Here is a 22,103-nt window from a genome sequence, read left to right as displayed (position 1 = left end):
AATTTTCTTAGTGAATTTATCTGAGGATGAAAAGCAGTGATTTTTTTAGAAAAAAATTTGCATCATTACATGGACATCGTAGGAATTTTTTTAAAAAAATTTGCATCATTACATGAGCCCATATTGATCAAGGAATTTTACCCTATACTATGTGCAAAGGCGTGGCCGTGCACGCCACTAATTACAGCCGGTCGTTTCTACAGATCTCGTATCTCAATGCATCAATACAAAAAACGAGCGGCTGCGATTATCTCAATTAGTCTTCCTCGTGGAGTCGCGTTCTTCCACGCTCCCCTAAAATCATGCTAAAGCTGTTTGGGAACGGCAGCGAGGAAGGATAAATCGAGGCGAGAGGCGAGAGCGAGAGAGCGGAACCATGGCAGGGCTTTACGAGAAGCAGGCGGAAATATACGCGCAGGCTCGGCCCAAATATCCGAGAGAGTGGTTCTCGAAGCTCGCCTCGCTCACCGCCCATCACAAGCGGGCGTGGGACGCCGGCACCGGTAGCGGCCAGGCCGCCGTCAACGTAAGCCTCTCTCTCTCTCTCTCTCTCGGATCCCATGGTACGTACCATGTTGCGACCGTTCTCTGCCTCAATTACTAACTTCTTCTTCATAACATTAGGCCGCACGCCAGTTGTTTGTGTATTTGCGTGACTTCATAACCCGAGTTCTATTTTAATAAACTAAGCCTTCAGTGGGCTTAAATTTTGTTTTTAATTTCATATTTCCATTGTTTTTGATCCATAACTTTGGTTTCAGTCTTATCGGTTTTTGGCATGCTATATACGTTGATTCCACCACTAGGTTGCAGAACATTATGAGAAGGTGATAGCCACGGACGTTAGTGAGGCCCAGATCAAGCATGCCATCCCGCATCCGAAGGTTCAATACATTCACACGCCTCTGTCCACCTCGGAGCAAGATTTCGTATCCATGCTCGGAGGCGAAGGCTCGGTAGACCTGGTGACGGTGGCCACGGCCGTGCACTGGTTCGATCTCCCGAGCTTCTATGCCATCGTGAACCGTGTTTTGAGGAAGCCTGGGGGAGTGATTGCTGTCTGGGGCTACAACTACGACATCCATCCTTTGGAGGACGTAATGAAGCGCTTCTACGTCTCCACCCTTCCTTACATGGATGAGAGACCTGGCTACGCCTTTGAACGGTACCGGAGCCTTCCGTTCCCATTTGAAAGCATCGGACTGGGGACCGAAGGCAGTCCTGCGAGTTTCGACATGGATCTGGAGGTATCATTTGATGGTTTCGTGGAATCGCTGAGGACGGGGTCTGCGGTAGCCACTGCGAAGGAGCGTGGAGTGGATTTGCTGACTGAAGAGGTGGTGAAGGAGCTCCGGACTGCTTGGGGTGGATCTGATATTAGGAAGATAACTTACAAGGCTTTCATGCTTGCCGGCACGCCAAAATTGGAAGGCTAGCGCTGTGAGACTGACCCTAGAAGCTTTTCTTTTTTTTTTTTGGGTTCCATCCGTGTGAGAATAAAGTCGGGATTTGTATACGATTTCTGCTCCATTTTGGTCCACAAAAGACTGGTCCTGGCTCCATCGTCACTAGACTGAATTTGGAATAAATCGGGGGGCATGCATGCCTTGTCGAGTAAAGCTGTACGTCACTTTTGTTTTGATTATAAGCCATTGGTGATCCATTGAGATGGCACGGAAAATGAGCTGCTTTTTTTTTTTTTTTTTTTTACATGGATGTATCTAATAAAATTAAAAAACAATGAGTTATGGAGTGCTTTAGACAATTTTTATTCTTTTAAATTTATAGTATATTTCAGAAGTGACTGACCATATATGAAGTCTTTCATTCCGCGGCTCATTAGCCTCTCTGATCATACAATGAAAATAAAAGATGGTTTTTTAGCAAAAAAAAAAAAAACAAAAGATAGCTACGGAAAGCAAAAAAATGCAGCTCAAGTTTGCATTTCTATGGTGAGATTAATGGAGTGCAAATTTTGAAACTTAAAAATACACGTCCTATTTCACCATTGCTTAAACCTTTTTTTTTTCCCCTTTGGAATGATGATAAGGTCTCATTTGTTTTGGTAATTGAGGAGTAAATTACATTATAACTCTAACAGAGGAGGATTGTGAGTCTGCCTTCATCAGCTTTAAAGGTTCAGAAGAAAAATCTCTTCTCTGATACCATTTTTGAAGATAATCCTTGCTTCCTATTTCCAGGACTCGACCATCAAATCAGAACCCTCAATGCCAAAGCCAATAGCAAATCCAGCTCGCCAACTAGTAGGACCTTTTTAAATCAGTAAATCAGATTTTGGGTGTCCCATTACAGAGCATTGGATTGTGTTCTGAGGGAGATCCCGTGAGTCTCGACATGGAACGAGACTCGTCCTGTGAGGGAGTTGAAGCTTGTTTAGGAGGGATTCGTACAAATGTTAAACAGGTGATGGGGCTGGACACTGTTTAGGTTGAATTATCTCTGCTTAGTGTTTTTAAGAGGTGTTTAATACATCGGCCGATTTAAGGAAACATATTGTCTTGGTTAATAATAACGATATCTCAGTTTAACCTTGATTATTTTTACTCACATGGCAAAATATCCTGGCCATTTTCTATCCTCCCGATGGCTTATTGACTGAAACTGTCATTTCCGGCCCACAAATACCACTAGTTCTAATAGCGTTTTCAGTTCTTAATAGCATTTTTTATTTTTTAAAATTTTGAAGATGCTCCCACGGCCCTACCAAAATGGTTGAAATGCGGATTGCTTAATTTAACAAGACTTGCATGTTATTGAAAAATAGAAAGCGGAAAGTAACAAGAAATATTTGTTTATCCCATATGTACAAAGAAACACACGCCCTTTACAACACCAGAAATATTGGAAATTTTTTAAGTCTAGCATTCTGATCTAGATTCAAAGATTTGATGCAAAAATTTAATCACCTAATTATGCTAATCATAAGCTGAAACATGGCATAGATCTATAGGATATTAGGTGTCAGGGAAAGTAAAAGAAGAAAAAAATTATTCATACTCTATTCCAGAAGGATGGTACAAATAATTTATTAAATAATAAAAATATGATTCTTCAGACAGCAAAGGATGGTATATACTAAACGAGGTCGCAGTCGCGGGCGGGGACGGGGTGGATGACCTGCATGCGATTGAGGAGGCCACTGTGGGAGAGGAGGGCGTGGGTCATCCGGATTCGGTGGGGCTTCACCGGGTAACCCTGCCCATAGTAGTAGTTCCCCACCTCCAGCTCGTAGAAGTAGCACACTCGCCGCTTCGTCCCACTGGCTTGGCAACCAACGCCAAAGTGTTACCTCTCTGGTTTCCATACACCTCTTCTCTCTCTCTCTCTCGTATTGAGGAGAATACGGAGACAAGTGATGAACAAGAAAGAGCATTCCAGCCGTCTGATATGAATTTCCTTTTTTTATGTAATGTTTGCCTCCAATCCAAGAAGAGCATCCCAGCCGTCTGATATACCAACTGTCCCGCATTAGAGATGGGTAAAGAGAATCCTGGTACGGTGGCAATTTTTTGTCGCTGAAAATCTAGTTAGAGGCTCTCACGAAACAGAGAGAGAGAGAGAGGGGGGGGGGGGGGGGGGGGGGGGGGGGGCGGGATGGCCGGACTGTTCGAGAAGCAGGCGGCGACATATGCGGCGGCGCGGCCCCAATACCCAAAGGAGTGGTTCGCTAAGCTCGCATCGCTGACCGCCCGTCACGAGCTGGCGTGGGACGCCGGCACCGGAAATGGACAGGCCGCCGTCAGTGTATTGGGCCGCCCTTGAGTGCTGGGACAAGAAATTCTATTATTACGATGAGATCCAATTAACAGCCAATCTGTAAAAACTGGCCAGGACTGTTTCACTTCTCAAGGTTCACCGTATCATATCGAACCGGTACGAAGCATGCTGTACCATATTGGTTCGGTATTGGTATATGGCATAGAGGATGTACCGGTATTTGATATGCTGAATTGGCTCCGTACTGTACCGTACCGATATAGTAATAGTGTAGTATCCGTATGGAGTCCAACATCAAGATAGAGTAGTTTGCTGCCTCTTTTACTCATTATGATGTATTTGCTGTCATCATATAATAGCAAGCAGGTTGCAAGTGCAGCAGCAAAATTAAAAAAAAAAAGGATTTTACAGGCCAATTCAAAGTTTGCCGTTGAAGAAAGGCGGCCAACTTTCCTCCTCCATGTTGCATTCTATTTCCTCTGCTCAAGTCATTCAAACCCCCTCAGCTGCCATAAATTGATTTAATATTCAAAAGCTTTCCGCTACCTGAATGGTAGAATAGAGCCTACATGAATCAAGCGTCAGGCTGCTGCTGACACAAAAGGCAAGAGAATATAGGAGAAATCAGTAAGGAGAAACAGAGGTTTAAATAGAGAACGAGTTTGGCCTGTTTGTAGCCTATTTTCTTTTCTTTTCTTTGAAATTCATGGCATGAAGTGCCATGGAGGTTGTGCCAACTTTAACAACTCGTCTCAGCCCTCCCGCACGAGACGCGCGACCTTAACAACCAGATTGGAAATCACTCATGGACCAGGATATAAGTCTCAGGCATGCCGAAAGTCCCACCGTGCTAGTGTAGACCCACGACCTGTTCGTACGGAATGCGCATCTTGCCTATTTCTATTTGCAATGCTCCTTGATATTTCAGGACCCTTGGAGTGGGCTTTGGGTGGATGTCCTGATGGGGTGGTAGGGGTGCTGCTGCTGCGGCGGACCTATCTTGCCATTGCAGCATGCCTGCTAGCTTACGGCGGACGTGCAGCACTCTATTGCGTTGATGGAGCCGGCTTGTGGCTCGTGTTATTTTATCGAAGTTAATTTTCTTAGTGAATTTATCTGAGGAGGAAAAGTAGTGATTTTTCTTTAAAAAAATTTGCAGCATTACATGGACATCGTAGGAATTTTCAACGCTGTAGTCATTTCTAGCCTCTAATCCAATTACTTGTTCAACCAACGTTAGGTATTGGTTGACTTTTCTCTCCAAATCGTGGGAGAGCCCATATTGATCAAGGAATTTTACCCTATACTATGTGCAAAGGCGTGGCCGTGCACGCCACTAATTACAGCCGGTCGTTTCTATAGATCTCATATCTGAATGCATCATTACAAAAAACGAGCGGCTGCGATTATCTCAATTAGCCTTCCTCGCGGAGTCGTGTTCTTCCACGCTCCCCTAAAGATCATGCTAAGCTGTTTGGGAACGGCAGCGAGGAAGGATAAATCGAGGCGAGAGGCGAGAGCGAGAGAGCGGAACAATGGCAGGGCTTTACGAGAAGCAGGCGGAATTATACGCGCAGGCTAGGCCCAAATATCCGAGAGAGTGGTTCTCGAAGCTCGCCTCGCTCACCGCCCATCACAAGCGGGCGTGGGACGCCGGCACCGGTAGCGGCCAGGCCGCTGTCAACGTAAGCCTTTCTCTCTCTTTCTCTCTCTTTCTCTCGGATCCCATGGTACACCATTGCAGCAGCAGCAGCCACAGCCGCCGCCGCCGCCGCCGCCACCATAGCCGCCGCCCTCTCTCCAGCACTCACGATCTGTACGGGGAACAGACAGGTGCCCTGAGACAGATTCGTCGTCGCGACCTTCCCCAGCCCTTCGAAATCACAAGCCCTCACGTCCTGGTCCATCGTCTGGAAGTATGCATTGAACGCATACGATATGTTCCCCGACAGGCTCAGCCCTTGGCATGACGAGCCGTAACCCAACGGCGTGCAGTCGCCGGTCGAGCACGCATAGTTCACGCTCGACGGTATCATCTTTAACTTCTTCTTCGCCGCCGTCTCATCCAGCGCGCACCATCGTTTTGGCAGATACCGCACTCCGGTGGCTCCGACCAGATACCTGTCTTTCCCCTTCCCGGTGAAGTCCGTCGGGAACTTGGGCCTCCCGTCGTAGCTGAATATTCCCCAGTGCCGCTCGAAGTTCCCCGGCTCGACGCTCTTCATGTCCTCGTCGATCAACCCGAAGAGGTAGACCTCCATCTTTCCTGGCCTCAGCGGCGTGCCGACTTCTTTCGCCACCTTCTTCAATAATCCATCGTAGAACCTCTTGGCGTGCTTCGTGTTCGCATTCTTGTCGCCGTCGGTCGGCCAGCCGATCTCCCCGACAAGTATCTTCATGTTGGGCACGCCGGCCTTCCTCAGGGACCAGACGAGGGTGTCGTAGTTGGCGTCGAACACGTTGGTGTAACGGAGCCCCTCGTCGACGACCGGTTGGCTCTTGCCGTCGAAGAAGGCGAAGTCGACGGGGAAGTTGGGGTCCTGGTAGAGGCTGAGGTAGGGGTAGATGTTGACGACGAAGGGGGAGCCCTTGGAGTCGAGGTAACGGACGATTTTGGTCATGAGGGCGCGGATGTCCCTGCGGAAGTTCCCGGCGGAGGGCACGGAGTCATTGACAGGGGAGGAGTAGATATCGGCATTTTGGGGGATGGTTGCCTTGATCCGGTCGCCGACGCCGGCCTCGTCGAGGGCTCTCTGGATGTTCTTGAGTGCCGGGAAGGCGGTGCTCGCGAAGGAGCCTTTGTAACTCCTGAGGAAGGGCTCGTTGCCGACGGCTACATACCTGGCCAAAATGATCGACTGGAATAACTTTGGAATCATACTGTTCAAACTTCCAACGGTTGGTTAAATTTTGGAAAATTATTTGCTGAAAGACATAGTAATATTACTGAGAAAACTAGATCAACCGCTTAAAGCTCAATTCAGATCAAAAGGCTCATTTAACATGGTTCAAAGGAATAAGCTTCAAAGGATTTTGCTGATGTCTTACATAATAATAATAAAAACCATGGCATGCCTAAAAGAGATGAGCTTCAAAGGAATTGAATCATTATGTTTGGACAAAGAACTAAATCAAAATGACAGTTTGGATAGAATGAGGAGTCGAAATCATACTTAATATTGACACCATCCTTGCGATCGTGCTTGACAACATTCTGCTTGACCCAGTCCTTGGCGTTCTCGTAGTTACTGCTCATATCACCCAAGTGGTCATTCGGAATGGCGAGCATGACCTCGATCCTGGTCCCGGCCAAGGCATTCACGGTCCAAGGGTCGGCATCGAACAGCTTCACCTTGTTGATCCCGTTAGCCTTGAGCATCCGAACCACCATGGCCGGGTCCATGGGGTGTGACATCAGGGTCCCCCAGTTTACGCCGACGCCCTCGATCGCCGCCGCGGCAGCCGAGATCACTGCAATGCAGGTGGCCCATACCACGATCCTGGCCTGAAACATGGTTAGGGGGGTCTGAACTGAAGTCAGGTTGCAAGCAGTGCACTGAGGTAGTGAATTCAGATACTGATTGCTTCTCTCTAGCTAGAGAAACCAAGGGAAGGGGACAGGAGGGCCAGAAAGAAGGGCAGAGAAGAAGAGATTAATTTGTTGAAGTCTTTCAACGTCCGTTGCAAAAGAGGGAGTTTTATTGTGGATTTATGCCGCGTTGCTTGGCTACAATGTTAGCTTGCTACTGTAGCACGAATATCAAAATACGCGTGGGTTGCGCAGGCGCACGGTGTACCACCGTAACCAAAGGTCAGGCGTTGCTTACAAGCGAAGAATCTGTGACAGACGCAATTGTTCCGGTTTGGTATGAGATACCAAGGGTGGGGCCAGAGATCCTGACCGCCAGCCAGCCTGGAGCAACAGACGGCCAAATCATTCTGCTTAAAAGCACACGTCCTGACCAAGCAATTCCAACTTGGTCGTAGTTGAATTTATATATATATATATATATATATATAGAGACCATCTCTAGGGTGTCAGTCAGACAAAAATAATATGGGATGGACATGATAGAAGAAAATATGTAATGGGCTTCTTATAGGACCATCTTTCTCTTGGTACCTATCTTAAAGGAAAAATCCAAAGCCAAGAACTCCTCCTAATAATAGAGTTATCAGTTTTATGATTAAAAAAATTGAAAAAAAGAAAAAAGTATGCTCTTTTCTCTTTGTTTTTACACTATACTTTTTACCAATATATATATATTTATGGCTTTGATGACTTGGTTTGACGGAGAAAGTAGTTTTCTCATACAAATTGATTAATTAAGATGAGTCGTGACAAAATTGTCTTGTTAGCTTTAAAAATCTTCTAAAGAATACATTTATAATTGTATAGTGTTTGTCCTTTTTGAAGCGGTATTACAAGTGGCTAAATTTTTGGAACAATGTTTGGATGCTTTCAGGATTATAATTCTGGTGATGGTTCATAATTAAACGCCCGATCGACACGTGATGGAGATGAGACCGATTGCTCCAATGGGCGGCATCTAAATTTGCATCATTCTTTGCCTTAAATATTAAAAAAAACTTTTAATTTTCGGGGCACCTTTTTCTCCCATTTTGGAGGCTGTGGACCAGGGTGGATGAGATGATGTAGCATGATCAAAGTCCTGCGAACGCTTCTAGAGCACGGCACAATTAGTCGTGGTAGATTTTTTGTTGGAATCTTTATGTCCCTGTCGATGTTCTTTGTACTACTATAGTGTTTTAGTGCTGCAATAGCACAGATTTTTTATAGGAATCCGGATCTGTCAGCCCAGAAGATTCTCCCAAACTCTCAATCTGATTCCTCCATGGGCCCGAGCAACCAAATTCGATGCCACTTGCCTTGGTACCTCCGGGCCAGAGTCTAATTTTAACTGACTGCAAGAAGGGGACAGATTTATAGTAGATTTAAGTGCTTCATTTTTTTTAGTAGTTTTTTGTTGGGGGGGGGGGGAAGGCATGCTCTAATATTTTTGAGCATTCTTAACATCATGATTGAATTGGTGTATGGGACGAGTCAGCAACAATATAAAATTACAGTTTGGACTAGATTTATATTTTCAAATATTTAAAAATAATATTTAAAATTGATGTTTATTATATTTATTTTCAGTTGGGTCGGATCTCGTTTCCTATGTCGGGATCCACATGGGATTATTATTGCGTGGTCGGATCCTTAAAACCAATAGATCTATCTATATGAGACACAACAAAAGAAAGCTCTTTTATTTTCTCCCCGGCCCTTGTTATTTTTTTCTACCGACAGATGGGAGGAGCCAAGGGAAGCTATGGCCAACTCCTCCTCCTCTTCTCCCTCTTCCTCTCTCGCCGTCCCCAGCTGACGATCAGCTGGTCCGAGAGCGCCGCCGCCGAGGCCGAGGCCATCGCCGCCATCCCCTGCTCCGGCCACGGCCGCGCCTACCTCGACGGCATCCTCGTCGACGGCGTTCCCACGTGCGAGTGCAACACGTGCTATGCCGGGGCGGACTGCTCTCAGCTTTTGCCGGACTGCCCCGCCGATGCCGACAGGTGAGTGAAGCCAACCCAGTTTTGTTCCCTGCCGAAGGATCTCAGAGAATTCTTTCTACAACTATATTTATATGCAATTCTTATTATCAACTTGTGTAAATTGTATTTTTTTTGTTAAAATTCCATACACTTAATAAGTTGGTATAAAAAAATATAAAATCCAATCAGATCCCAAATAGATCATGAAAGATCCAACACCTAACCAGTTAAGTAGATAGAAGACTTGGAATAGATTTTATTTCCTTACAAAATATTTTAAAAGATATAATTTGTACCGCGTTTATGGAAGCCATCATATATAGCTTATAAACTATTTCGATTCTTTTTACACCTATTTTTATTTGTTTATGGATAAAAATCAACATTCAAAAATTATTTTAAAAGAATTTCTATTACTCAAAAATAGAATAAAGAATTGCATAATTCATGGTATAATTATTTTCATAATTATAATTTTATTATTTCTATGTTTTATTCTTGGACTAAGCACATTGAGGAGAATTATTAGAATGACATCATGTCATACATCATGGACATCGATGACCGCGTTTTCCTCCTGGTGTACACCTAATCACCTGCTCCAAAGACAAAATTTAGGTGTGGACCTGCCTCTTCGCTTTTGAAATCTTTGTATAACTTTTTACCGAATGGGGGAAAATATTTACGTTATCACAAATAAGGAAAATCTTTATGTCATAAAGAAAAGATAGAAATTTCATATGGATTTTTAATATTCCAGCATGGCAAAATACAGAAAAAGGATAATTATAGTGACTCGCTGTAGCTTGCGGCCCATGTTTTTGCACCGCACAAGAGCTATGTAGCTGCCATGTCATAAAGAAAAAAAATCTATCAAGCATGATAAGGTGGGCCGTATCGATTGTGATCCATACATGGAACATAAGAATCTTTGCAGCAAGATGCAATGATGTGGTCTCTGTCATGAGAAACATAAAAACACACTAATAAAATAAAATTATATATTAATTATCAATTCAGAAAAATAAAAAAAACCAAAGTTTGATGATAAAATATTTGATCATTAGTTAGTAACAAAATAAATGATTGGCTGATAGCTCATCAAGGAACTATCGCGTGGGCTGCATATAGGCTATTGTGTAGTTCTGCTGCTATTAGAAAGTAGATGGCTATCAAACGAGATACTCTATAAATATTATTTTCATTTTCTGATGGCAGCCATCAAGAATTGTACACCACCTTGCAGAGGATTTTAGTTGGTGTGACAAATGGGTTCAATTAAATGATTGGTTGATAGCTCATTAAGAAACTATTACATGTCATTGGCGGGCTGCACAATAGAGTACTGTGTAGTCCGGCTGCTATTAGAAAGTAGATGACTATCAAACAACATGCTTCATAAATATTGTTTTCATCTTCTGATGGTAACTATCGAGAACTGTACACTACTCTGCAGTGTGGCTTGCGCACCGCCGAGGATCCTAGTTGGTGTGACAAATGGGCTCAATTGAATCAAGGAATGATAGATTTTTTTTTTCTTTTTTTTTTGGCAGCGGGGATCCGTTGTTTTTGGAGCCATATTGGCAGCAGCATGCAGCGAGCAGTGCGGTGGTATTCTCGGGATGGCACCGGATGAGCTACAGAACCACGGGAGATTACTTCATCTCCGTGGAGCTCGAGAAGCACATCCGCCTCCTCCACGAGGCCGTCGGGAATGCCGTCACCGACGGTAGGTTCATCGTCTTCGGATCAGGTTCTACTCAGCTGCTCAATGCTCTGGTGTACGCTCTCTCGCCGGAAAATGCCTCCACTCCTGCCTCTGTTGTTGCAACCGCTCCCTACTATGCGGTCAGCACCCTCCTCTCCTGCTGCTTGAATCCTTTTTTTCGTAATATTGTGTTGGTGTTTCTATACTGGTGATTAGAAAATTTGAAGTCCTTAATTTCCAACTTTCAGCTACGTATCGTTGAGCTTGTTTTGTTATCATGTTCGTGCACAGTTATACAAATTGCAGACCGATCTTTTCGACAGAAGGGAGTATGAATGGAAAGGAGTAACATCCAAATGGGTAAATGCATCTGTAGCATCGATGGGAAACTTCATTGAGTTTGTAACTTCACCAAACAATCCTGATGGGCGCCTGCTGCAATCAGTTCTTGGAGGTTCATCTGTTATTTATGATCATGCTTACTACTGGCCTCATTTTACTGCAATTCCAGCCCCAGCTGATGAGGATGTCATGATCTTCACCGCTTCCAAGGTTACCGGCCATGCCAGCAGTAGGTTTGGGTATGTCTCATGTTATCCGCTCCTGTCTTTTGTTTTTTTTTTTTTGTTTTTGTTTTTTTTTTAATGATGAAGAAAGAGGCAAAGCCACCCGGCCTTTATTAAAAAAAGAAAAGTTTACAGGAAACTAGTTATAAAGAATTTATAAGAAAAAATATTAAAAAATGATGAAAAACTTTTACAAAGATAGTGGTATGTAAGTATACCTGTTAAATCATCGAACAAGCTGAACAATTTCATAAGTAATTTGAAGAATCTCTATATCTTTAATATGCAACTATATAAGCTCTGTATCTTGATGTGAGTCAGTCTTTTTTCAAAAAGATAGATCAACACTCCTATCAATTACTATGACCGAATGGTTTGCATAAATCGAACTTCCCTATATAATCCAAAAGCATCCTTCTGAATAAAACCATGGACGTTATTGTTCATTTTGCACAATAATTTGGTTTTTTCTTGTATGGCACCAACCATCGATCCATCTAATATCTAAATCATTGATCATATATAGGGCTAAAGTAATCTTATCATTTAAAGTTAATGTTTGAGAGAGAGAGAGAGAGAGAGAGAGAGAGAGAGAGAGAGCATAGAAGATAGCCGCCTCTTCCAGCATTTTGTTTTCTCTCTTATGATTTCTATGTGACATACACATATGCATGCATGTATGTAAATGGTTGATTGAATCATTGGCATTTTTACTTGAATGAAGGTGGGCGGTGATAAAGGACGAGAAGGTGTATCAAAAAGCCACGGAATACATGCAACTAAATACCATGGGTGTTTCTCGTGATACTCAGTTAAGAGTGCTGAAGCTCGTCAAAGTGATGTTGGCAGAGATGAGAGGAGAGGGAGGCATCTTTGAATTCGGACATAAAACAACCAGAGAAAGATGGAGCAAATTATCTAAGGTCATATCATCCTCCAACCGCTTCTCCTTGCAGCAACTCTCTCCTCTGTACTGCACCTACTTCAAAAAGATCATAGACCCTTCTCCAGGTGAAGCTCATAAATGAAATGATTTCCGTCAATGCTTAAGAAGGATGTAGAGAAAATTCTCTGGTATCTAAATGTTGACGATCATTGAAATGAGCAGCTTATGCTTGGTTGAAGTGTGAGATGGAAGGAGATGTGGACTGCTCTGCTGTCCTCAGGGAAGCAGGCATCATTTCCCGTGCTGGTGCAGTATTTGAAGCTAGTAGCCGTTACGCACGCCTGAGCCTCATCAAGACACAGGATGATGTCGATTTGCTGCTGCAACGGATGGAGGCTCTCGTCTCCAAGGAGGATGTTGCTTCTTTCTGAACTTAAAATGATGAAGGTCAGTACTCATCAACCGCATGTTGATTATAAAGCAGTGCTCGAACTTTTCTTTTTCACCAAAAAAACAGAAAATAATCAACGGCATGTTGATTATAAGGTAATGATTTATGAAAAAGATGAAAACTATTGAATGTCAGAATGTAAGAATGTAGGCCCTGCATTTGTTCGAATTCTACGAATCATATGGTTGTCAAGAATGTGGACCATTACAGTGCTGCAGATAGCCTGTTAAGGTGTCAAATATGTTGCTTGTACAATTTGGCATGACCAGTATTGATATTTAAGTTCCCGATATCGATATTTTACTTTTAACAAAAAATATAGTATTTGTTTGCCAAATTTTACATTGCATTTTGTCCCATATAATGTTCTTGAAATTTGAATCTCGTTGCCGATTTAAAATAGTTTCTTTTCTTGTAACAATAACATGATTGAATAATGATTTTTTTTTTCTTCTTTTTCTTATTGTCCATTATTTTCCATTATAACAGTTTGAGTCTTTAAGATTTTATGATTTGGAGTTTGGTCCAGCGTTAATCTGTTGGCTTATCAGTTTGATGCCGATGTGCAGCACAAACACCGAGTTCAGCAGAGCATAGCTCAGAGTCACCAGCTTCGAATGAGTTTAGTCCATCAACCTAACATCTTAGATTCAAAGTTTTGCACCGGACCCATTAGAGAAAATTGGCGTGCATTCCTAACTACTTTTTTACGCAGAACTTTTATTTTATTTATTATTTAATTTTTTTTATTTTTTGATGAAATGTGAAGGATGTGAGCGCCCTTTTATTAGGAAATGGAGAAAGAACACAGACAAGTTACTTAGAAGATAGAAGAGTGACCGCTAGTGTTAGAGTAAATGGTTCATATTGAGATATTCTTATTTGAGTGGTATATTGGTATTCTAACGGAACAGAGCGAAGCGATTGGATATGTTTATCTTTAGAATAATTATATAATATTTTATTCTACCAGCGATGCTGATAGGGGTTGAGACTCTAGGCCAGAATCTAACTATAAATATCTTGTAATTCTAGTTATTTTGAGAGATAGTAAAATTACAGCCATTTTGCTCCCGTGGACGTAGGCATATTATCGAACCACGTAAAATCTCTGTGTTCAATTTCTCTTTCTCTTTATGTCTCAATTCTGTGCATTATTCTGCTCGCCGTTTAGATCTTGTGTTTTTCGCAACAATTGCTATGCTGCTCTTTGCGTGGCTGTTTCTCTTCATGTGGGCGGATGAGAGTTTCTTCTCTCCTAAGGTGTTTACGTGGGTGCCGCGAAGATAGGAAAAGAGATCTCCCCGTAGGTGCTGTGGACGATTTCTCGTTCATGTGAAGGAGGGGGGATTTGTCTCTCTTTGTTTCACGTGGGGGCTAAGGGTTTGTGTCCTCTCTCCCAAGGCTCTCTTGGGATTGTTAATTCACGTGGGATCTCAGGGCTGTTCCCAAGCCGAGAACAGCACATGGAACAAAAAAAAAAAAAAAAAGAGGAACATCTTCTTCTTCCCTGTCGCGTGGGTGTTCTTCTGGCGGCTCTCGAGCGGAAGGAAGGATGCGATGGCCGGCCGGACGCGAGCAAAGGAGGAGAGGAGATCCCCCCGACCATGACCGGCTACGAGCAAGGAGGGAGACGCCTGTCGTACCGCCGTTGCCTGTGTGTTAAGGACCCCCCGCAAGCCATGCCGCAAGCCGAGCAACGACCATGCGCCAACCAAGGGCCAAGGTGGCCAATTGATGTGTCTTGTGGCCGGTCGACCTTTGGCCGACCATAAGATTCATCCACAATTTTGGCACCATGTGAGATTAGCCAGCGCACTAGACCTCAGCCAGGCCGACCTTGGGCCCTGCCAAAGGCCGAGCCGACCTCGGCTAGGCCGACCTCGGGCCATGCTAAAGGCCGAGCCGACCTCGGCCGAGCCAACCTCGGTCCCCGCCAAAGGCCGAGCCGACCTCAGCCGGATTGGGACTTCCAGGTCGCGCGACCCGATCAATCGAGACATGCGTCCCGTGCATCCGGGATACGCGTCCCAGCCAGCCTTGCCTCCTAACCATCTCAGCCGTCCATTCAATGAAGGAAGACCGAGTCAAACCATCCGGGACGCGTGAGCCGTGCATCCGAGACGCAGGATCCATGCAAATCCATAAGATAAAAATTGGAGATCTTCTAGGGCCCCTCCAAGCCATTGATCACATGCCAATCAACGGTAGAGAAGCCTTGGATCCATGGGAAGACTATTTACCATGTTTATCTTAGGAAGAGTTATTTAATTTTGTCTAGGGTCTTGGTCTATAAATAGAGTTGTAAGGGGCCATTGTGAGGCAACCGAAAATAATCTAGAGTTGAGTTTAGTCTTGTTCTCTTGTGAGAGAGTCGGCCGTAAGGCTTGGGCGGCGTTTGTGCCGATTTCGGTCTTTAGATCTTATGTTCTAGGACTTGGGCTAGTGGTAGATACATCAATCTCCACTAGATTGGGCTAGAAAAGGATCTTTTCGATCCTTTGCTAGATTTGGGCTAGTAGAGATCCTTGATTGCTCTACTAGATTATTTTGCTTTTGATTGTTCTTGTTATTGTTTGTTCTTCAATTAGAGTGGAATAAAATTCAGTTTGCTTCATTGTTGATCTTTGTATTGAGTTATTCCACCGACGTTACTACAATCAGTCCATCATCAGTGATTTTTAGAGGCGCACGCAAGAAGCGCGAGTAAAAGGGCATGGCGAGGGGCTTTGGACTGTGAGCCCCCATCACTGTGCCACCGCCGCACGACCCGAGCAAGGCGGAGAGGAGATTCTCCGCACGCCACCGCCTATGTGATGGGGGCTCACGGTCCAAAGCCCCTCACCAAGCCCCTTTTGCCTCGCGCTCCTTGCATGTGCCTCCAAAAATTGCTGATGATGGACCGATTGTAGGTAACGCCGGTGGAATAGCTCAATACAAGGATCAACAATGAAAGCAAACTGAATTTTATTCCACTCAATTGAAGAACAAATAACAATAACAATGAAAATAAAAGAAATCTAGCAAGGGATTGAAGAGATTCCTTCCTAGCCCAATCTAGTGGAGATTGAGGTATCAACCACTAGCCCAAGTCTTAGAACAGAAGATCTAAGGACTGAATCTATTGAAGGCCTAACCCCTTGATAGTCCAAATCTAAGGCCTAACCCTTAGACCAAAATCGGCACAATGCCGCCCAAGCCTTACGGTCGATTCTCTCACAAGAGAACAAGACTAAAACTCAACTCTAGATTATTCTGGGATGCCTCACAATGGCCCCTTACAACTCTATTTATAGACCCAAGATCCTAGACAAAATTAAGTAACTCTCCCTAAGATAAACATAGTAAATAATCTTCCCACAGATTCAAGGCTTCTCCATCGTTGATTGACATGTGATCAATGGCTTGGAGGGGCCCTAGAAGATCTCCAGTCTTTATCTCCCAGATTTGCATGGATCTCGCGTCCCGGATGCACGGCTCACGCATCCTGGATACATGGCTCACGCATCCCGAATGATTTGACTCGGTCTTCCATCACTGAATGGATGACTGAGATGGCTGGAAGGCAAGGCTGGCTGTGATGCGCGTCTCGGATGCACGGGACACGTGTCCCGGTTGACCGGGTCGCGCGACCCGGGAGTCCCAGTCTGGCCGAGGTCGGCTCGGCCTTTGGCAGCGCCCAAGGTCGGCCTGGCCGAGGTCAGCTCGGCCTTTGGCAGGCTCTGGCCTCTGGCCAAGGTCGGCTCGGCCTTTGGCAGGGCCCGAGGTCGGCCTGGCTGAGGTCTGCTCGGCCTTTGGCAGTAGGGCCTGAGGTCAGCCTGGCTGAGGTCTGCTCGGCCTTTGGCAGGGCCTGAGGTCGACCTGGCTAAGGTAAGCTAGGCCTTTGGCAAGGCCCGTTGGGTTGATGGGGTGAGGTCTAGCGCGCGGGCTGGTCCCACGCGGTGCCGAAGTCGTAGATGAACCTTGTGGTCAGCTAAGGGTCGACCGACCATAAGACACATCACTTGGCCACTTTGGCCTTTGGTTGGCACATGGTCCTCTCTCGGCTTGGCGCTACCTCGGCGTTGCTTGCATAGATCCTCAACACTGTGCCACCGCCACATCCTCCCCATCACCGCACGATCTGATCAGAGAAGAAAAACAAGCCCGTGCGCCCGTGTTCGCCCGCGTCCTCTCGTTGCTCTGCCACCCCATGCTGTTTGCACCCGGATCCGGAGAAGAAAGGAGAACCCAACCCGCCGAGAGCTCCGCCGCAGGTTCCCCACCGTTGTCCGTGTGCCGTCATCCGCTGCGTTTTCACTGAGCCGCGCAACACATCCCGAAGAGGAGTCTCACCTGTGCACACTTCTGATCTTGGATAAGAGGGGTGTCTTCGGTCTTCGGTATTTTTATTTTTCATCGGATCCTATTTTTTTCTATTTTATTCTGCAAAAAGATAAGATGGCAGGGATGTCTTCTGCGAAGTTCGATGAGATAAAGTTCGATGGAACTGAAAATTTCAGACTATAGCAAAGGAGAGTGAAGGATCTATTAGTATCGTAGGGTATTGTCAAAGTCTTGTACGAGAAGAAACCAGATGACATGGGTGATGCAGAGTGGAAGGAATTGAAGGCTAAGGCTGTTTCAAAAATACAGCTTTGTCTAGCTGATGATGTGATGTATCATGTCAGGGATGAAAAATCTTCGGCAGCCAATTTGGTCGAAATTGGAGAGTCAGTATATATCCAAGTCATTGATGACCAAGCTCTATCTTAAGCAGAAACTATATGGTCATAAGATGATGGAAGGTACTGATTTAAGCCAACATATCAACGTGTTCGATCAGATTATCAGTGATTTGCAGCATATTGATGTGAAGTTCGAACACGAAGACAGAGCATTGATGTTATTGCATTCTTTACCCGCTTCTCCTACGTACGAAAACTTGGTTACAACTCTGACGTGGGGAAAGAAGACTTTAGAGTTAGAGGACGTCATTGAAGCCTTGCTAGGTTTTCATCAAAGAAAGAAAGGCAGTGATGAGAGTTCACAGGGAGAAGGCTTAGTGGTGAAGGGTAACTAGGAGCGTGGAAGAAGCAACACAAGGAATGGGTCGAATCACAGTAAATCTCGATCTAAATCCAAAAAAAAGGGCATAACGTGCTACAAGTGTGGAAATAGGGTCACATAAAGCGGAATTGTCCAGAGAGAAAGAAGGATAAAGATGATGACAGATATAAAGGGTCCAAGTCTGCAAATATAGTGAAAGAAGACATAATAGCAGTGACAGTGATATACTTTCAGTTTCATCCAGTTCAAATCATCTCGCATATTTTTGGATTTTGAATTCAACATGTTCCTATCTCATGACACCAAATAAAAATTGGTTTGACACTTACAGATTAGTTAATTCTGGTTCTGTTTTGATAGGTAATGATGCATCTTGCAAAGTCATTGGAATAGGGAATATTAGGATTACTATGTTTGATGATGTGGTTAGAACGTTGTGTGATGTTAGACATGTTCCAGATTTGAGAAAGGAATCTGATTTCATTGGGGTACCTTAAACTCTAACAGATTTTGTTACAAGTCTCAAGGTGGAGTAATGAAAGTTAGCAGAGATATTATGACAGTGATGAAGGGGCAGAAAGTTGCTGAAAATATCTATAGATTGAGAGGGACTACTGTTGTAGTTAGAGTCTCTGTTGTAGAGTCTGACTCTGATAATATAATCTTGTAGCATATACGTTTAGGTCATATGAGTGAACGTGGTATGCTGAAACTGCATAAAAGAAATCTCCTGAAGGGTGTTAAAACTTGCAAACTGAATTTCTCCAAGTATTGTGTTCTTGGAAAACAGAACATGGTTCAATTCAGAACTGCCACGCACAAGACAGATGGTATTCTTGACTCTGTTCATACAGATGTTTGGAAACCAGTCAGAGTAGCATCACGGGGTGGACATACATATTTCGTAACTTTTATTGATGTTTTTCTCGAGAAAGGTCTGGGTGTCCTTCATGCTAGCACAAGTCAGAAACGTTTGTCAAGTTCAAGTTGTGGAAAGATGAAGTAGAGAACCAGACAAGGAGAAAGGTCAAATGCCTCAGGTTAGATAATGGGACTGAGTACACAGATTCAAAGTTTATTGAAGTTTTGTGAGCAGCATGGAATTAAGAGACACTTCACAATACGCAAGACACCTCAGTAAAATGGTGTGGCGGAAAAGACGAACATGACTATAGCAGAATGAGCATGGTGTTTTAGGTTAAATGCAGGGCTTGCAAAGAACTTCTAGGCAGAGGCAGTGAATATGGCATGCTTCTTGATTAAGAAGTCACCTAGGGCAGCACTAGATGGTAAGGTTGCAGAGGAGGTGTGGACAAGTAATAAGGCAGACTATTCAGGTTTGAGAGTGTTTTGGATTGTCCAGCCTACGTGCATATTCCTAGTGAGGAAGAGGTCAAAGCTAGACCCGAAGTCTAGACAGTGTATCTTTCTGGGATATCAGAAAGGGGTGAAAGAGTACAAGCTTTAGGATACGAAGGCCAAACAAGGTGGTGATCAGCAGAGATGTAGTTTTTGATGAAAAACCATATTGAAGAGTACTTAGGAAGAAGAGAAGCAGGTACCAGAAAGTTGCAGCAGCAATAAGCAGGTGGTATAGGTGGACGTTAGAGAGTTCTGTCAGAGGAGAACGATGTTCAAGATACAGAGACTTCTACCTTAGCCAGTCAAGAGCAACATAATATAGCCACAGACAGATCCAAATGCACTATCAAGCCACCAACTAGGAATAGTTTTGAAGATTTGGTTTTCTATGCATTAATTATTAGTAGTGAAGATCCTACTACTTTTCATGAGGCAATACACAGCCAGGAGAAGAGCAGATGGAGGAGATGAAATCTTTGAATAAAAATCAGACATGGAGTTGGTGGAGCTTCCGGAGGGGAAGAGAGTGATAGGATGCAAATGGGTATTCAAGAAAAAGAAAGCAGTATCAAAGAAAAAAGAGGAAAAGTTCAAGGCTCGTCTGGTAGCAAAAAGATACTCATAGAGAGCTAGAATTGATTATGATGAGATTTTCTCCCCAGTGGTCAGACACACTTCCATCAAGGTAGTGTTGCATTGGTAGCACATTACGACATGGAGTTAGAGCAGATAGATGTGAAGACAGTTTTTCTACATGGTGAGTTGGAGAAATAGATTTACATACAGCAACTAGAAGAGTTTTCTAAACCTGGACAGGAGCCACTTAGTTTGTAAATTGAGGAAGTCCACTTTATGAGCTAAAGCAGTCTTCGATGCAATGGTAACAAGCATTTTGACTCCTACATGATTCGGATTGGCTACAGGAGATGTGAGTATGACTGTTGTGTTTATGTGAGGAGCCTTGATGAGTCTTCTATTTTTCTGTTACTTTATGTGGATGATATGCTGATTGCCACGAAGAGTATGAATGAAGTCAACAAATTAAAGACTTTGTTGAGTAGAGAGTTTGACATGAAAGATTTAGCGCGACCAAGAAGATTCTTGGGATGGAGATTCGCAGGGACGGAGATTCTAGAAAATTGTTGTTATCTCAAGGTAGTTATATACAAAAGATGTTGGAGAGATTCAACATTGAGTAATGCGAAGCCAGTTAGCACACCTTTAGTGAATCACTTCAGATTGTCTACCTCGCAGTGCCTGAAGATAGAAAAAGAAATTGAAGACATGTCAAAGATTCAATATGCTAGTGTAGTGAGATGTTTGATGTATGCTATGGTTTGTACTAGGCCGGATTTGATGCATGCAGTTAGCGCAGTGAGCAAGTTTATGGCGAATCCAGAGAGACAGCATTGGGATGCAGTCAAGTGGATCTTCAGATACTTGAGGGGTACTACAGACTATTGGTATCATGTTTGTATGTTGATGCAGATTATGCAGGAGACTTGGAATGACAGAAGGTCGACTATAGGCTATGTATTCACTCTTGCAGGAGAACCTATCAGTTGGAGATCCATGGTTCAGTCTCTAGTTACACTATCTACGACTGAGTCAGAGTATATGGCAGTAGCTGAGGCTGTCAGCAAAGCATTATGGTTGATAGGATTAGTCAAGAAGCTGGATGTTTAGCAAGGTGGAGTTCAGTTGCATTGTGACTGTCAGAGTGTGATCTATTTGGCGAAGAACCAGATGTATCATGCGAGAATCAAGCACAGATGTGAGGTTTCACAAGATCAAAAAGTTGGTTTCTTCTTTGTGATATATTGCTTGAGAAAGTGCACACTTCTGAAAATGCAACAACTATGTTGACAAAACTAGTTACTGCAGACAAATTCAAGCATTGCTTGGACTTGGTAAACATCTCTATGTGCTAGAGAGGAGGTGTTCCAACCCATCGGCGTCAAGCGGTGTCCGAGGTTATCTTTTCTCCTAAGGGGTGAATATTCGCCAAGATGGAGATTATTAGAGTAAGTGGCTCATATGAGATATTCTTATTTGAGTGGTTACAATGGTATTCTAACAGAACGGAGCGAAGCGACAAGATATATTTATCTTGGGATTAATTAATGTAGTTGTTTTTAATCTACTAGGGGGATGGCGATGGAGTTGGACTTTGGGGCCAGGGTTTAGCTATAAATATCTTTGTAATAACCCTAGTTATTTTGAGAGAGAGTGAAATTACAGTTTGTTTTGCTCCCGTGGATGTAGGCATATTGCCAAACCACATAAAATCTCTATGTTCAATTCCTCTTTCTCTTCCTCTCTCACATCTGTGCATTGTCCTGTTCGCTATTGGATTCCTATGTTTTCCGCAACAACTACAGATAGATTACAAGTAGAGTGCGAGGAAGAGCAACGCACTAAGAGGGGAAATTCTTTTGAGGTATGTTCCTGTGACCGTCCAAAAGATTGCCCCACATTAGCAATAATGCTTAGTCCCCTGGATCCCATAATTATGGTCTCAGTGAAGATCGGTATAAGAACAAAGGACTGATGCACTCTTGTCCCTTGCTTGTTAATGGCTTTAGCTCGCGCAAAACAAACAAAGTTTAGATTGATTGGAAAAATATTGTTACAGCTTGATCTATGGATTAAACCAAACCTTCTTGATCTAGTATTAGCTGGGTTGAAGCGATTTCGGTGAGTGAATGCAAAATCAAGAGCCATCCCGCTCGTGCTAATAAAAAACCGGCAATATATGGCAAACACTGCCAGTCAACCCACGATCGG

The 22,103-nt window shown here is 43.9% G+C and overlaps 3 protein-coding genes across 3 annotated transcripts; 2 read left to right on the top strand and 1 right to left on the bottom strand.

Moving 5' to 3' along the window:
- The first annotated feature begins 222 nt into the window (after window positions 1-222).
- On the top strand, window positions 223-1,681 carry LOC103697935 (putative methyltransferase DDB_G0268948). Its single transcript, XM_039125273.1, has 2 exons — window positions 223-526; window positions 807-1,681. Exons 1-2 carry the CDS (start codon window positions 377-379, stop codon window positions 1,434-1,436), a joined length of 780 nt encoding a protein of 259 aa, XP_038981201.1. The 5' UTR covers window positions 223-376; the 3' UTR covers window positions 1,437-1,681.
- A 3,148-nt stretch (window positions 1,682-4,829) lies between these two features.
- On the bottom strand, window positions 4,830-7,404 carry LOC120110417 (glucan endo-1,3-beta-glucosidase 8-like). The gene is made up of 2 exons (XM_039125272.1): window positions 6,912-7,404; window positions 4,830-6,579 (listed from the first exon to the last, which is right to left on the bottom strand). Exons 1-2 carry the CDS (start codon window positions 7,250-7,252, stop codon window positions 5,304-5,306), a joined length of 1,617 nt encoding a protein of 538 aa, XP_038981200.1. The 5' UTR covers window positions 7,253-7,404; the 3' UTR covers window positions 4,830-5,303.
- A 1,599-nt stretch (window positions 7,405-9,003) lies between these two features.
- Window positions 9,004-13,247, top strand: LOC103697934 (tryptophan aminotransferase-related protein 3-like). Its single transcript, XM_008779875.4, has 5 exons — window positions 9,004-9,315; window positions 10,848-11,142; window positions 11,294-11,583; window positions 12,293-12,579; window positions 12,677-13,247. The coding sequence occupies exons 1-5, from the start codon at window positions 9,053-9,055 to the stop codon at window positions 12,883-12,885; spliced, it is 1,344 nt and encodes a 447-aa protein (XP_008778097.1). The 5' UTR covers window positions 9,004-9,052; the 3' UTR covers window positions 12,886-13,247.
- The last annotated feature ends 8,856 nt before the right edge of the window (window positions 13,248-22,103 follow it).

Source organism: Phoenix dactylifera, chromosome 4 (genome assembly GCF_009389715.1).
Source record: "Phoenix dactylifera cultivar Barhee BC4 chromosome 4, palm_55x_up_171113_PBpolish2nd_filt_p, whole genome shotgun sequence".
Lineage (NCBI taxonomy): Eukaryota > Viridiplantae > Streptophyta > Magnoliopsida > Arecales > Arecaceae > Phoenix > Phoenix dactylifera.
The sequence above is the reverse complement of the archived record's forward strand: the minus strand, read 5'-3'. Positions and strand labels throughout refer to the sequence as shown.

Excerpts from the sequence above, each read along its gene's own strand:
- LOC103697934 (XM_008779875.4), top strand. The coding sequence starts at position 9,053 with ATGGGAGGAGCCAAGGGAAGCTATGGCCAACTCCTCCTCCTCTTCTCC. Across the intron at positions 11,584-12,292 it reads CATGCCAGCAGTAGGTTTGG|GTGGGCGGTGATAAAGGACG; the intron begins GTATGTCTCATG and ends ACTTGAATGAAG. Across the intron at positions 12,580-12,676 it reads GATCATAGACCCTTCTCCAG|CTTATGCTTGGTTGAAGTGT; the intron begins GTGAAGCTCATA and ends TGAAATGAGCAG.
- LOC120110417 (XM_039125272.1), bottom strand. The coding sequence starts at position 7,252 with ATGTTTCAGGCCAGGATCGTGGTATGGGCCACCTGCATTGCAGTGATC. Across the intron at positions 6,580-6,911 it reads AAGGATGGTGTCAATATTAA|GTATGTAGCCGTCGGCAACG; the intron begins GTATGATTTCGA and ends CATTTTGGCCAG.
- LOC103697935 (XM_039125273.1), top strand. The coding sequence starts at position 377 with ATGGCAGGGCTTTACGAGAAGCAGGCGGAAATATACGCGCAGGCTCGG. Across the intron at positions 527-806 it reads GCGGCCAGGCCGCCGTCAAC|GTTGCAGAACATTATGAGAA; the intron begins GTAAGCCTCTCT and ends TTCCACCACTAG.